The sequence below is a fragment of the Cinclus cinclus genome, chromosome Z, assembly GCF_963662255.1.
Source record: "Cinclus cinclus chromosome Z, bCinCin1.1, whole genome shotgun sequence".
Lineage (NCBI taxonomy): Eukaryota > Metazoa > Chordata > Aves > Passeriformes > Cinclidae > Cinclus > Cinclus cinclus.
This window is the reverse complement of record NC_085084.1, coordinates 83,731,968-83,746,833: the sequence shown is the minus strand read 5'-3', so window position 1 is coordinate 83,746,833 and position 14,866 is coordinate 83,731,968. Positions and strand designations below refer to the sequence as shown.

General features: G+C 47.7%; 1 protein-coding gene across 2 annotated transcripts in view; it reads right to left on the bottom strand.

The window, feature by feature from the left end:
* CTIF (cap binding complex dependent translation initiation factor) overlaps positions 1-14,866 on the bottom strand; it is a 112,796-nt gene that overhangs the window by 55,748 nt on the left and 42,182 nt on the right. For both annotated transcript variants that reach the window (XM_062513461.1, XM_062513462.1), the window contains exon 6: positions 6,478-6,554. In XM_062513461.1, the coding sequence (XP_062369445.1) occupies positions 6,478-6,554 (77 nt within the window). The remainder of the gene's footprint in view (positions 1-6,477; positions 6,555-14,866) is intronic.

The window sequence follows — 14,866 nt, the reverse complement described above, 5'->3', positions numbered from 1 at the left end:
GGTCCTACCCAACAGCCTCATGAGAAGGCATGGGAGTAACTACAGAGAGAGGAATGACTTTGTGTGGCTGCACTCCCTCCAGTTTCCTCTGTTACTCCCTTGGTGTCAATCAGACCTTCCTCTGACTTCCAGTATTAATTAAATGGCCAGTTTTATCCACTTGCTGCTCACAGCAGCATGTTTCTTCAGCAGAAACTGCCCTTCTTCCCCTGCTTCTTTTAGCCCTGGGTGCTTTAAGAGCACTTGCATACACTCCCAGTTTCTGCCAGGCAAGGCTGAACAAGTTGACATGTCCGAAGCAACATTTCCTTCACTGTGCTCTCAAGTTTATTTATCCTTCACTTCCCTGGGTGACCAAGGACCCTCTTTTTAATAAACACAAGGGAAAAAAAAAAGGGGGGGGGGGCAGAAAACTTTTGCTTTCCATTTTATCCCATCTTAAATCCCCCTTGCTCATGGCTCCATCTCACTCCAGCATAACATGGTCCTGCAGCTCCCACCCAAACCCGTATCTTGTCCCTCAATGAGGAGATCTTGCCCTTGAAGGAGCAAGCTAGGCCAAGCTGATTCCTGTGGTGTTTTACGACAGGGTGAAGCGGTAGAGTGCCCTTTATGGTGTTTTGAAAGGAAATTGTACAGGAACAATGTCCCGAGCAGCGTGGCTATTGAAAACCCTTCACAAAAGGAGTTTGTCACAAGAGGAAAAGCAGCTTAATCAGTTGAACTAATCACTGTAGGTGGTTGAGTGTCCCCAAGGGTCTGTAAAATTAAATATAATGGGAAAAGAAATATATCACAGCTTGCCTACGCTCCTCAGTGGAGCCGCCAGCGGATATGGGACGTTCCCTGCCTGGCCCTGAGCCCACCGTGACCATCCTTTGGGCTGTCCCTAGGCAGAACCATCTCCTTGAAAGACCCAGGCCAGGGCCACATGGCTGGGCTGGTGTGAGCCCCAGGAGTTTTCTCAGCAGCGCAGGCTCTGACTGGGGAGCTGGGACAGGGATGCCCACTCTGTGTGCTCACCCCAGATAACCCAGTGTGTGGCGTGGGCGCCAGCAGGAGGGTCAGTGGTGCTTACACAACCCTCCTGCTTCAGGAAGAGGAAACCGTCCCTGACAGCCACCCGGGGCTCTCCAGGGAAGGAGGATATTTCTGCCTCCCCCAGCTCTGAATCTAATTAAGTCCAGAAAACACATACACACACACAAAAAATAATCCAGACTGTTTTTTCCTGATCATTTAAGTGCAAAGCCAAGTTAATGCTAGGAAGTAAATAAAGTAAGACAATGCTAGAGAAAACCTGGGGACATTTCTGTAATTCTGTTCTTAAAATCTTTGAGTATCTGGGGCATGCTAAATGAGAAGGGGAGGGCTCCTGAACCTCTTTGCTCCCAACCCTTCCCTCCATGCATGAGCCAGGAGGACCTGTGCAGCCTTCTCCTGCAGCTGCCTACATAGGGGCTTTATGCAGGATGAACATCCCAGGTGCAGCAACACCCCTCTTAAAATCTCATCCAACAGGAGGAGACAACACAAAGCTCAGTCTCAGCTTAAGGTGATGGTCCTTCACCAGTGGTTGGCTGTGATCCCCCACAGTCCTGGCTGGGACAGGCAGGGCAGCCCCTCATGGTACTGGTCACCCCAAAGCCTGAAGAAACACCAGCAGCACAGAAGAAGCACACTTTTTCTACTAAAAAGAGGGGTTCAGAGGCCTTTTGCAAAGAGGGGACTGATTAACTCTCAGGCCTTTACTCCATCTTCTACAGGACATGGGGCTGCTGTTTGCCATCCTTTCCTGTTCTTGCCCCCAGACAAGGACCACCAAAAGTGCCATGAGGTACCAGCCAGCATCTGTTCATATCCAAGGATTTGCTTTTGTTTTGTCTTGATTTGCAGCCTGATTTGTCTTTTGACTCCAACAAGATGTTGAATCAATGTGATTTCAATGGTGCAAACTTTTTAAGACTTCCCCAGCAACCCCTTCTTTCATCAGGAAAACTGTTACCTTCCTCAACTGACACAGAACCATTTCAGTACTGTTAACCAGAAGACCAAGAAGTAGGTAACCCCACCTGTCTTAACCCACTGCAACTCCGTATGTCCCCTGTGAATCCTATCTGAACTGGCAATGTTTTTTATTGCTCCTACAAGGCTGGGGCAAGCTTCTGTCCATGTATTTCCAGGCATTTCCAGGCTGAAGGATTTGGCCAGCTGGACCCTTTATGTCAAACACATCATACCATGAGGAAGCTGTGGGAGTTGGAGGAACCCTGTGCAACACAAAGTCAATTTGCAATGCTTAAAAAAATGGGAGTTTTGGGAACTTTTTGAAAACCAAGGGGCCAAACTCAGAGCCCACCTTCCCAAGGAGATCACATGCCAGCACAGCTTGTGCTCTGCTAGCAGAGAAGCACTGGGTTGGGAAAGGTCAGAGGAGAGGGGTTGAAAAATGGGTCTGTTATGCCCTATATCTCACAGTATCTTTCTTCTTGCAGGAGAGGTACTACTCCTTCCCTAAGGGGTTGTTACCTTTGGGGGGGTCAAACTAAGTGGCCTTTGGACATGGCATGAAAACACCTGCCTCTGCTGCTCTCCTTCCATGATCTCAGTAAGCAGTGATGCCCTGCATCATCCTCATCAAAAGGTGGCAGTCACACCTCCTGACTCTAAGCCAACAGAGAAGACACTGCCTGCAGGGTTTTTGCCAGGAGAGGTGGGGAGTTTGATACCTCGACTGCTCTGATCATAAGCTCTCTGCAGGAAGGACCTCACCACCTCCTGTAGGCTTTCACAGCACCATGTGCAACCAAACTTTCCAGCAGCTGTGTTGATTGCTGTTACGGAAAATGGGCTCAGTTTTTTTAATGACATCTAATTTGCTCTTCATACCTATCATTTGCAACAAATGAAGTAATGCATCCATGGAAAAATCATAGGATCCCAGAGTGATTTGGCTTGGAAGGGACCCTGAAGACCATTCAGCTCCAGAAGCAAGGACACCTTCCACTAGGCCAGGTTACTCAGAGCCCCATCCAAACTGGTTTTGAACATTTCCAAGGATAAGGCATCCACAGAAATGAAAAAAAAAAAAAAAAAAGATTGGGAAACATAAAAACGTAGAACATATGCAAGGAGAGATCTATGGGTCACTCCCTTGGGGTTTCTTCTCCCGAAGGTAGCGAAAGGTGTATGGCAGAGACCTCAGGGTAGGTGAGCTGTGCTCCTCCACAACACAGAGAGAGCATTTCCCGAGGAAAGGTGACAGGAAGGAAGCAGGGACAGGCGCTATTTATAGCAGGGCCGGACATCAGTGTTGTTCTGCATGAGAAACAAAAGGTGCTTCACTAGCCCAACATGTGTCCCCATCGGAATGTCACCATCAGGGAGGCCAGAGAAGCCCACACACACTCTGGGAGGGAATCAGTACGATTTGTAAGATCAGCTGGGAAAAAACAAGAGGCAGATTTCTGGGTGCCAATGTGCTTTATCAGCTTTTTTTGTAACAGCTCTGCTACATAAAGCTCCAGCCAGCCCAAAGGTCGCCTACAACCAGGCAAGGCCAGCTGGACCTGTGCATGGAGCAGAGGTCAAACTGGGGGTTGTCACCTCGACCCAAGCTGGATGGCCACTTGTGAGGGTGACTCCTGTACCTGGCAGGAGGATGCCTTCCATGGTCACTGGGTATTTGTCAGCCTTGGATGAGGCAAGTGCTGGGCAAGGAGAACCGGTGCACCCCATACAGGCATTACTTGTGGGGCCCAGGGTGTTGCTTCAGGATACACCAGCTTCAGAAGAGGAAAAGCTGCCCCATGAAAACCAGACCGAGGTGTGCCCAGCACTTTGGGGCCACACCTGCTTCTAACCAACTTAGCAGGACAACCTCTTCTCCTCTTGCAAATCCACTGCATGCCAATCCTACTCCCATCCTTGGCTGATACCAACCCCTTTCTAGGAAACCAGACCTTCCTCCCTTGGGTCCAGGCATCCAGAGCTGTTTCCCAGCCCCTTCCCAATCCATGCATCACCAAATGGCCCTGCTAGGCTTCTCCTAAGCCTCACTGCCTCTGATGCCCCATCCACACTCTTGCAATTTTGACTCTCACCATATCCAGATGAGGTTTTAAATAAAAAGCTCATTACTCCACATTGTTTTGCCCAACATAAAACCTCACCCTGAGGAATTTTTATATCACCTGTGTGGCTCCACCAGCTCCGGAATGGAGCTTTTCTACCCCAGAATGATGCCTGGGACATTAAGATAATAGCACTGCAATAAAGTGTAAACACTTTGTAGTCTGTGTTCTGATACAATCTGGGTTTCTTTCCAGTTCCCTTCTCCCCCCCACCATTCCTGCCCTTTTCTTCCCCTACTTCTGTCATGCTTTCCACATAAAGTAAACATTCTGAGAGTTAACTCACTGCTAGAAATCAATTTTAAGGAGCAAGTGCTCTCTTGGAGCAACTCAAGTGACTCTAAAAGGACTAAAGTTTCCCTCCTAGTCCCAGATGCACCACAGATACAAGGGGGGACACTGAAAACCTCCAGCAGCAATACAAATGGCATAGAGAGAGGTTGCTGAGGTTCCATGGTGAAGGAAGAGGAGGGGAACCATGCCTTTTCCTTTCAAATAATTACTTAAAAAACTGTTTTTTCATTCCAGCTCCCTCTACTCAGGCTTCTTAGCATTTTGAAATTGAAATAAATGTGGTTTTCTGGCAGAGCTTTGACAACACTGTAGAGGACTTGGGCAGAAGTGCATACCCTCTGCTCTTTCCATTTTATTTCATTTATGACTGCTTAGAGCTGAAATGACCCCTCTGTCTCCTCCAGAATGATGCAGGATCAATTGGATTTTAAGGCTTTTTTCTCTTCTCCTAGGACATTATCCCAGTGCTGCTTGGCTGGGGCTGTATCTCACCCCATGATCTTCCAACCTCAGCCCAAGGCAGTTTCTTTTGATATCTCCCCTTGCCATCTGTGCAGGAGGCAAGGGGAATGCTTCTGTCTGCTGATGGCTTATCTGAAGGGACCAGAATGAAAAAAGAAATGCACATCTGGTGTGTTCCCTCCCGTCTGTCCAACTGGCAAATTTTTTTGGATGAGAGGGAAGAACCAACACATGGCTCCATAGTTCATGGGGCAGAAGACCTCTTGGCCCTGAGTGTCTCCTCTCCCAAAGCATCAAATACTCTTTGTATGGCAGAGGAAGACCAGAGATAGGAGCAGAACTCCCTAAACTCCAGTGTGGTTCCTCAGAGGAGCCCAGCCCAGTGCTCCAATTAAGCCCACCCAGCTCAGTCTTTCAACACCACAGCCTTGGTTGTAACTATTTTTTGGTGATCACAGGCTGCAACCCAGCTGAAATAGGACCTTTTACCACCCATCCCAAATCACAAGACTAGATTGGCTTTTGAATTGTGTACAGCTGAAAACGAGGGAGTCCACAAAAGGAACTGGAAATAAGAAATTTGCTGACTGCTGATCTGCCCACAGAAGAATGTTTCTAGGTTGTCTGAGAAAACCCTTTTCAGCCCTTTTTTTGGTCCCTCAGTGAAGCTTAGGAAAATCAAACCATGCAGAGTTAATTACTCTTGTAAATGAGACAAGAAATGATGGTGAGATTTGAGGACACACTCCAAGGTGTCTGCAGAACTTCCCCAAAAATTTCCCCTGTGACAGCTCCAGCACAGAATACAGTTTATTCCAGGAGAAAGCACTGGCCATTTTTTCTCCCATTGAATCATCTTTCAAAGTTGTGGTTTTAGAAGTGTTTTATTACCCTTGGTGTGTTGTCTCAAGCTGGAGCAGAACAAATCAGCAGAAATAAACCTGCATGTACAACTCTCTTATTCCTGACTTCTTTTCACATTTAACCATAGTCACGATTCCCATCAAGGACTTTAGATGCCCTGCTATAATTTAATATGCATTTTACACAATTAAATATCCAACCGACTCAATTAAATTAACTCAGTGGACTGAAATCACCAATGCCACAGGAATCTGGCTGCTTCCACAGCACATCCCCTCCTTCCCACAGACACCCAAGGCTGGCTGTGACCCCCTCTTAACCAAACCATACCCATTTTCCAGGCTATCCTGAAACCCAGCAAATTTTGATTTTTTTTAATAGAAAAGGACGAAGCAAATCCCAGGCTTTTCCCAAGCAAATCCAGCATTTACAGACAATAGATTGCCAGCTGTCTCTTGGAGAACAAGTGGATATGGCTATGCAGGAAGAAGTAAAAGGGGAAGAGAAGGTCCTTAAAGTAATCCTGGATCAATGCAGGATGCATCCCAAAATATTTTCAGGATGTTAGTACTGAAATAAGAGTTTATGCATTAACAGTGCATATGCATATACATTATGCATAAACAGCAGCACTGTCCAAAAACTCATCACAAGGTAGTTTAGAAAGATGTGCAATGAAGAGTAAATTAAAAAAAGCCCCAAACACTAAAGAGGTTTCACCTACCTCCGGTCGTTTCTTCTCCTTCTGAACAGTTTTTTGGTGTGTGCGATTTCAGCTTCATGAGGCAATGGATGGTAACCCTGGAAAAGAGGGAAAAGCTGACATCAGCTCCAGAAGGCATCAACATGGAAGGAGTGAGAGTGATACGGAGCTGTACACCCAGCAAGTGAACATGGTAAAAGAAACAGCTTTCCCCCAAACACCCTTGAAACATCCCACACCCTACAAGAGCGAGTCTGAAAATCTAGACGTGTTGTATCCTCTCAGGGCTGTTGCAAGGAACAGGGAATGAAGTTATCTGCAATTTCTGTATGGGAGAAACCACACAGGGCAAGTAACTGGATCATGTATATACAAATCCCATGCACACAATGGACAAGGAATTCACCCACTTCACACATGACACACTGGTGCACCTAAGCCATCCAATATCCCTGGGCTACTTCCTTTGTGTATTTATCCAAAATCCAGCCAAAAAAATGTCTGTTAAGATAGATGCTCAGCAGCATTTTGAGGATACTTGGGAAAACTAATAGGAGCCACAGCTGGTAGGTCTGCTGGGGCTGTGCCCTCACCCCATTAGGCAGGGAACAACCACACCAGGAGCATCTCACTGAGCCTGCCCACCACGAATAAGTCAGCCCATGCCACCCCTGCAGCAAGGACAGGTGGGATCCACCTTACAGAAACCAGCCGAGGTGAAAAGGATGGTAAATCTTGCACCCAAGCCCGAGATGAAGGAGGGCAGATTTAGATGAGAAACTAGGAAGACATCTTTTGCTAGTACTTAGGAAGAAAGTCTTTACTGTGAGGGTGGGCAGGCCCTGGCACAGGTTGCCCAGAAAAGCTGTGGCTGCCCCTGGATCCCTGGAAGTGTCCAAGGCCAGGCTGGATGGTGCTGGGTTAGCAGAAGGTGTCCCTGCCCATGGCAGGAGCTGGAATGAGATGACCTTAAAGTGCCTTCCAACCCAAATAAATCTAGGATTCTATGATTCCAAGACAAGTCAGTGGCAGAGCTGTGTGTAATTCCAGCTACTGCCTTTCCAGCACCCTCTTTCCACTGAAGGTACTGACTCTGACGTAGTCTGTTCATCTGATAAAGGGGCTGCTGTATTTACCATCCTACTAAGGGCATGATGAGGCTTTGTTAATGCTCACACAGAGCTCTGAGGTTCCTGGATGAAAGGCCCTATGTAAGTGCAAAGTATTATTTATTTTCCAGGGACCACAGAGCTGTCATAACCATAACGAGTTTTATTTATGCAATATTGTCGTTCCCCAGCTGGCAATAAAAGCCCTGTAAAAGTTGCTCCTTCTATTTCCATAACCATCTATCTCAGCCTGGAGCTCCAGCACTCCTGGGAATCACCATGTGAGAGGAGCCATGAGGGAGCAGCCTGGGCAAGGGCAAGGGCTGGGTGGGGATGTGCCTTATCCATCCAGCAGCAGTTTTGTGAATTGGCATGACAACACAACACACTGACTTCAGAAAAAAAGTCCCTCTCTCTTTGTGTGAAGAGCCTTTGCAAATGACAGCTGATTATAGTAGCAGTTAGAGAGATAATAGCATTTTGAGTTTCTCCAGTGGAAGATGTAATGGAAGAGAAAGGTTCCTGGGGATGTTGATGAATTTAGGCCAGAACTGGCACCACCAAGTTGAGCACAGGGTTTATTGTGACCATCCATCCTGACCACTGCAAAATGCCTGGAGAAACTGCTGCTGCAGCAACCCTACAGCTCCCATGGCAGCTGGAGCCTTCCCATTAGGAGAGCTTTGCTGCTCCAGACTTCAAGCCATAAGGAACTCACCAAGCCAAAATATAAAGCTGTTAGAAAAGGTCCAAAAGGAGAGTTACAACAATGGTGAGGGATCTGGAGGGGCCACATGAGGAAGTGTCTGATGTCACTGCTTGTTCAGCCTCATGAAGAGGAGACTAAGGCCAGACCTCACTGGGTCTGCAGCTCCTCCCAGGGCACAGCTCTGATCTCTGCCCTCTGTGACAGGGACAGCACCCAGGGAATGGCTGGATATCAGGGAAAGGTTCTTCCCTCACCCAAAGGGTGCTGGGCACTGCCCAGGCTCCCCAGGGAATGGGCACAGCCCCGAGGCTGCCAGAGCTCCAGGAGAGTTTGGACACTGCTCCCAGGGATGCACAGGCTGGGATTGTTGGGGTGTCTGTGCAGGGACAGGGGCTGGGCTGGATGATCCTGGTGGGTGGCTTCCAACTCAGAATATTCTAGAATTCCATGATTGTGCAATAGCTTAGAATCCCAGAACGGCTCAGGTTGGAAAGAACCTTGAAGATCATCCAGCTCCAACCCCCTGTCCCAGGCAGGGACCTTCCACCAGACCAGGTTGCTCAGACTGAAACTTCTTCATTGCTGATGGCTGTGGTTTTAGTGCTCCTCATCACTCACTTTCCCAGTCATTTAATTTCACTGAATGCATAGGAGGGGCTTTATATCTCCAAGATCTCTGCTCCTTTGAAAAATTACTTGAAATTGGCCAACGGACACCAAACTGAATGAGAAAAGGAGGAGAAGGAGGAGACACAGTCCAATTCCATCAGCAGAGCTAGTTTAGGAAACGGAGCTAAAAACAGTACAATAATTAGTGAGGCTGTTTCTAAATGTTGTACTACCACAGCAGCCTAATGCTTGGGGTGTTTTTAAGAATCTGAGCTGCATTACTGACACGTGTGCAAATACAATTACCCTGAAAAAATGAAACTATCTCCACTCCACACAAGGACCAATTTCCTCTAGTGAAGACCTCATTAAAGCCTCAGGAGCTGCCTTTCAGCTCTTTCCAACTCGAAACCATAAGTACAATGATGCATTCCTGCATGTCCTCCTTGCAGAGAATCCCTGTGCTACCTCAGACCTCTACCCACCAGCAGCTGATGTCAACGGGATGAGAGATTAATTAATTACATGGGAATAAGTTCCTAATCCAAGGAGTACTCCTGTGCTTGAACAGAGAACTTTGTGTCCCCATTTATGAAAATCAAACATCTCCTTTCTCCAGCCCAGCAGTTCCCTTCCTCAGTCTTTGTCGCGAGACAATGTTTTGGAAAAAAACAGTCACCAATCCCTACTCTTGTCTATTTTGGTGCCTAAACAAAGCTAAATTTGGAAGGGAGAAAAGTTGAGTTTTTTTTTTTTTTCTGGGCATGCAGCGAGCTGATGTAAAAGGAAATATCAGCAAATTGCAAGTAGGGTGGAGTGGCTAGAGAAGACCAAAGGTGATGGGTGGGTGGGGATAGAATCCCAAGAGCATGGTTGGTGAGAGCTTTGATAATACAGGTCTTGTCTGGAGGCTGCTGCCCACAAGGATTAAGCAGGACAGCAGCAGAAAGTGCCTTCAACAGAGCCAACTCACTGAGGACAACGTGGATCTAAAATGCAGATCATCCTCAGAAGACATGCTCCTTCTGAAGTCAAAACCCCTTAACAGAGACAGAAGAAAATGTCTCTCATGGCAGAAGACCACCCTCTGCTTTACGGGGGTCTACAAGAGGGATGGATTTTTCTCCTGCTAAGAACACCTTCAAACTCACGTGCTCATGGTTTTCATAGGCAGATTTGCAACTCCTCAGTGGGCATAAAAATCACATTTGGTCTCTTTCCCACACAGGTTTTATCTTGATATTTATTCACAGGTGGCTGGAGAAGGTAACAAACCAGTATTTCAGTGCTGCTGGTCCTGAAAGCAACGGGTGTAGGAAAAACAAAACACAAAGAGCCCATGGTCATAAGAAGGATTGCTAACAGGGCTGATTTTCAGTTTTGGAGCTGAACACTCTGTGGTTTGCATGGTGGGAAGCTTGGAGCAGAACCTGAGACACCCGTGGGACTTCTAATGCACATACGTTCCAATTTAAATCATAAACATACATGCTCTAACAAGAAGGGCCAAAAGCTCTGGAAAAGAAGGGTTGCTCAGGAATGGTCTGCCCTCTGGGCCAGTCCCCAAGAGATCTGCTGTGTTGTGACGTGCACACACATTTTTAGATTTTTTGGGGAAAACAACTCTTGGAGAAGGTGATGTCTGGCAAGCTCAGGCAACTGTCGTACAGCCAGCTGGGAAATCTGGGAAATTTGTCATCTACTGGGATTGCTGCAAACAGAAGTCACAGGCACATATGAAGGCCACGTGCTCTCTTTTTGCGCCTTAACTTCCTAATGGAGGTGTCTGTCCAACTTCATCCCAGTCCACCGGCCTGTGGAAATCAAAAAAGCTGCTCCCTAGACACATTTACACAAAGCTTAATGAAAGAACAAATAAAAAGCTTTCAAGATCTCACTAGCATTCTGCAGCAACCCAAGAGCCTCCACCTCTTTCCTTACTGAAACCTGCTCCTCCCCAGCAACATCCCTCTGCTGATCCCACCCTACACCCCAGCCCAGTAACCTGCTGGATACTGGCTTGGGAGGGACATGAGGAAGAAGGGCAGGTACAGAGGAGGGAAATGGTTGGGTTTATTGCTACCCTCCTACAAAAGAGACTTTGCTATGATTTTTCTCATGCCTCCTTTGAAGCAGGATCATCTAAAGAAGTTGGAGATGGGCACCAGTTTTGCCCGTTTTGCTGGGGATGGTAAATTTTAGGTTGAAACAGACCTTAAGGAACATCTAGTTCCACCCCTCTGCCAGAAACAGGGCAGCCCCAGCTGCTCTGGGCACCCTGTGCCAGGGCCTGCCCACCCTCCCAGCCAGCAATTCCCAATTCCCAATATCCCATCCATCCCTGCCCTCTGCCAGTGGAAGCCATTGCCCGTGTCCTGTCCCTGCATGCCTTGTCCCCAGTCCCTGTCCAGCTCTCCTGGAGCCCCTTCAGGCCCTGCCAGGGGCTCTGAGCTCTCCCTGGAGCCTTCTCTTGTGCAGCTGAGCACCCCCAGCTCTGCCAGGCTGGCTCCAGAGCAGAGGGGCTCCAGCCCTGGAGCATCTCCGTGCCCTCCTCTGGATTGGCTCCAGCAGCTCCACGTCCTTGTGCTGTTGGAGCCCAGGGCTGGAGGCAGCTCTGCAGGTGGGGTCTCACCTGAGCCCAGGGGCAGAGGGGCAGAATCCCCCCTGCCCTGCTGCCCACCTGGGGGATCAGCCCAGGGCAGGGGGGTTCAGGCTGGGGCAGGTCCAGTCTCTCTTCCATTAACACTCCCAAGTCACAGTTTGATAAGCAGGAATGAGGCAGAGCTTTTTGCTGACACTGATTCTTCTGTGACTACCCTGAGGCAGTAAATCATAGCAACTCCTTTGGCATCTGAAAACAACAGCCTTACAAAAGAGATAGTCCTATCTGGGATCAACCTGCACCCTCCCTCCTCCTCCTCCTGTTGCATTCCCAAGTGCAGCTGTTGCCTGAGGTGGCTGAACTCCTGGGTGTTTCACAAAGATTCAAGGGGCTTATAGGGGTTTGGGTTCATTGCTTCATCTGTGTGGTTTTTCAGATGTGAAACCTCAGTCCACAAATCAACTGCCTCCACTCATAGCAACTTATTCCACCTCTTTCACAGACATTCCCATGCAGCAGAAATACCCCCAGCCTGTGATCGTGGAGCAGGTGAAGACACCTGAATAGGAAACAGCAACACTGAAACCCTGAATGTGAACAGAGGCTGAGAAAAGCACTGGACTGATGGAAAAAAACAACATTCAGGTGATGAGAGAAGGAAGTGATCCAGCCACAGTACAGGATCAGTCCCCCTTTATCTCAAGACCCTTTTGTGCCCTCAAGAAACATCCGCCCTTGCTTATCTTAAACAAATGGTTGCAGAAGGCCTGAACTGAACAAACAGGTTATTAGGCCTGAGGTAGGAGCTGGGAGTTTCGTTCGATTTTATTGCACACAAAGTTCAGGGTGGGATTTATTTTCTGGGGGAGTGGGAAGGGTGAGGTGGGGCTGGAATCACCAAGGATGCCCCATCTGCCCATGCAAAGGGAACAACAGAAATACCATGGCTGGAGGGAGCATAAAAACAAAAATACATTGTGGTTCCAGAAATGATCAGCAGAAACCCACCCAGTGAATTGCAACACCCTGCAACAAGGCTTTCATTTGCCTATAGGGTGGATTGTCCAAGGCAGGGAAGTCCAGGACACCACAGAGCTGCAGATATATTTAACTTTTATTGTGCCAGTCCCATAATCATGGTGCCTATGGGGTTGAATGTGACAATGTATTCAGTACGACCATCCCAGCCAGCCCTTTGCACGTGAAAAACATGGCAGAAGTGCCCCTGGCAGCATCTCCATCACCTCTAACCACCCAAGGCTGGCACTTCTGCTGGAGGTTATTCTCATGGAAGGTGTCCCAGCCCATGGCAGGGGTTGAAAAAAAATGAGCTTTATGGTCCAAACCAAACCAAACCAAACCAAACCAAACCATTCTCTGAGCCCATGATACAGTGATACATGAATATCTTTTAAGTCCTGTGGGCATTTCCAGCAGAGCTCTATCCTCAGAGGCCACTTGCCTCTTCCTCTTCCAGAAATTCCCATGGCTCTGGTCTGTTACCCACAAGGGGAAATTTTTTACATCTTGGAGGAGAGAGCTGAGGCACAAATCAAAGCCTTGACCTGGTCTGGAGGCCATGGAAGGACACCAAACACTGTCAGGAAGCCACACAGAAATTATTTCCTCTCTGTTAAAATGTAAGTGATAAATCTGTTCCTTTAAATTGCAAGCTATTCATATTTTCCTGTAAGGTGCTAACAATAAGAGTTGCTGCTTAATAAGCAAGCAGTTGGTGTTCAACATCTAAGGAATAGAAAGTGCAACGATTTTGCAAAATACTCCCTATGCAAGATAAAAGGCAGATAAACCCTCTGCAGTACTTGATTGTTCTACCATGCTGCCTCACACACACGTGGGTCCTGGCAATCTCCAAGGACACCTTCTTCAACCTCAATGATTGGAGCCAGGGCTAAATTAAACTACAGGACTGACAAATAAATTAATTTCCAGCTATCTAGGAGCCAGAAGATGAGCAAAACTCCCCGGGTTTTGCCACTACTGATCTAAGAAGTTCTGTGGTGGAGAAGAGATGCTCTGTGAGGCCTTGACAGTAGGATGTACTGGTGTGATGAATCATGGCATGGTGCAACATGCCCAGAGACGACTTCAGGAACATTTGGATAATACACAGGGTGGGATTCTTAGACCTGTCCTGTGCAGGTCCAGGAGGTAGACTTCAGTGATCCTTGTGGGTGCCCTCCAGCTCAGGTCATTCTATGGTTCTGCGATTTTCTAAGTAGTTCCATTTTTCTATGTAATTCCTTCCAGTTTGAAGGACTTCCTGGTTAACCTCATCTTTAGGGTGTACTCCATAAACCACAGACTGCCAGCAAAGGCTGAATGTGTGGCTGCAGCACACATGCCCCAGTGGTGAACACCATGGAGGAGACATTCTTCCAAGGAAAAGGGTGAGATGGCTGTGACTGTGATCAGGACTGGCACAACTGAACATCACTCTTGAGTCATAACTAAAACCACCTGACGTATTCCCTGTAGGGCTCTGCCCTCCCCTGTTGGTCCCAAGGACACAAAATCCTGGATTGCCACTTGCTGAGTGTGAATGCTCTGGTGTACACTTCTCACAGAACGATGGGCATTTCATGAACAACAGACTACACATGAAGTCCTAGACTCAAAGAAGTATAATTCAGACACTTATTTTACCATCACCTCTCCTTGGTGTTTGTTACTGGCTCATGACAGAGAGGAGACACACAGCTAGAGGCAAGACAGCACTGAAAATATTTGGTGACACAAAATACTTGGTGGCAGCTAAGCTGTCCCACCTCATCCCTCTGCAGCCAGCTCTGGGATGGCACAAAATGCACAGAGAATGGCAGAACAAGCTGGCATGAAACTCCCTGTGTGGGGTGAAGGATGCAAATGCAATTAAAGCATTAGAATAATTAGGCAAAGCATCCCAATTAAAACATGGCCTGAACCTTTCGTGATGCCTTCAGCTGATTATTGACAGCGTGTTTTCTGGGGTCTATTTTTAACTCTTGGCCTCTGAGCTCCTGAATTATACATAATTCAGAGACAATAAAACTTTAAAAACCGGGACAAAGTCTCCTATGAGGAACTGCCTCTGCAAACACACAGGTTCATACCAGCACAAGCAGGACAGGCAGGAGGAGAAGCCCAACCAGGCCCAGCTAAGGCAGAGATGGGGACAGGCTGGAGACACTGCTGCACTGAGCCAGGGTGCTCCAGACACACTGACACGGACACACGGTGCCATAGGAAGAGTATAAATAACAGACAAAAGAAATCCCCTTTTGTTACCAGAATCCGCAAATCCCAAATCAGTTACAAGCTGACTTAGGAAATGGAGCTTTTTCCCATGTTGTAGCAAAATGGGAACAATACTTTGCGAGT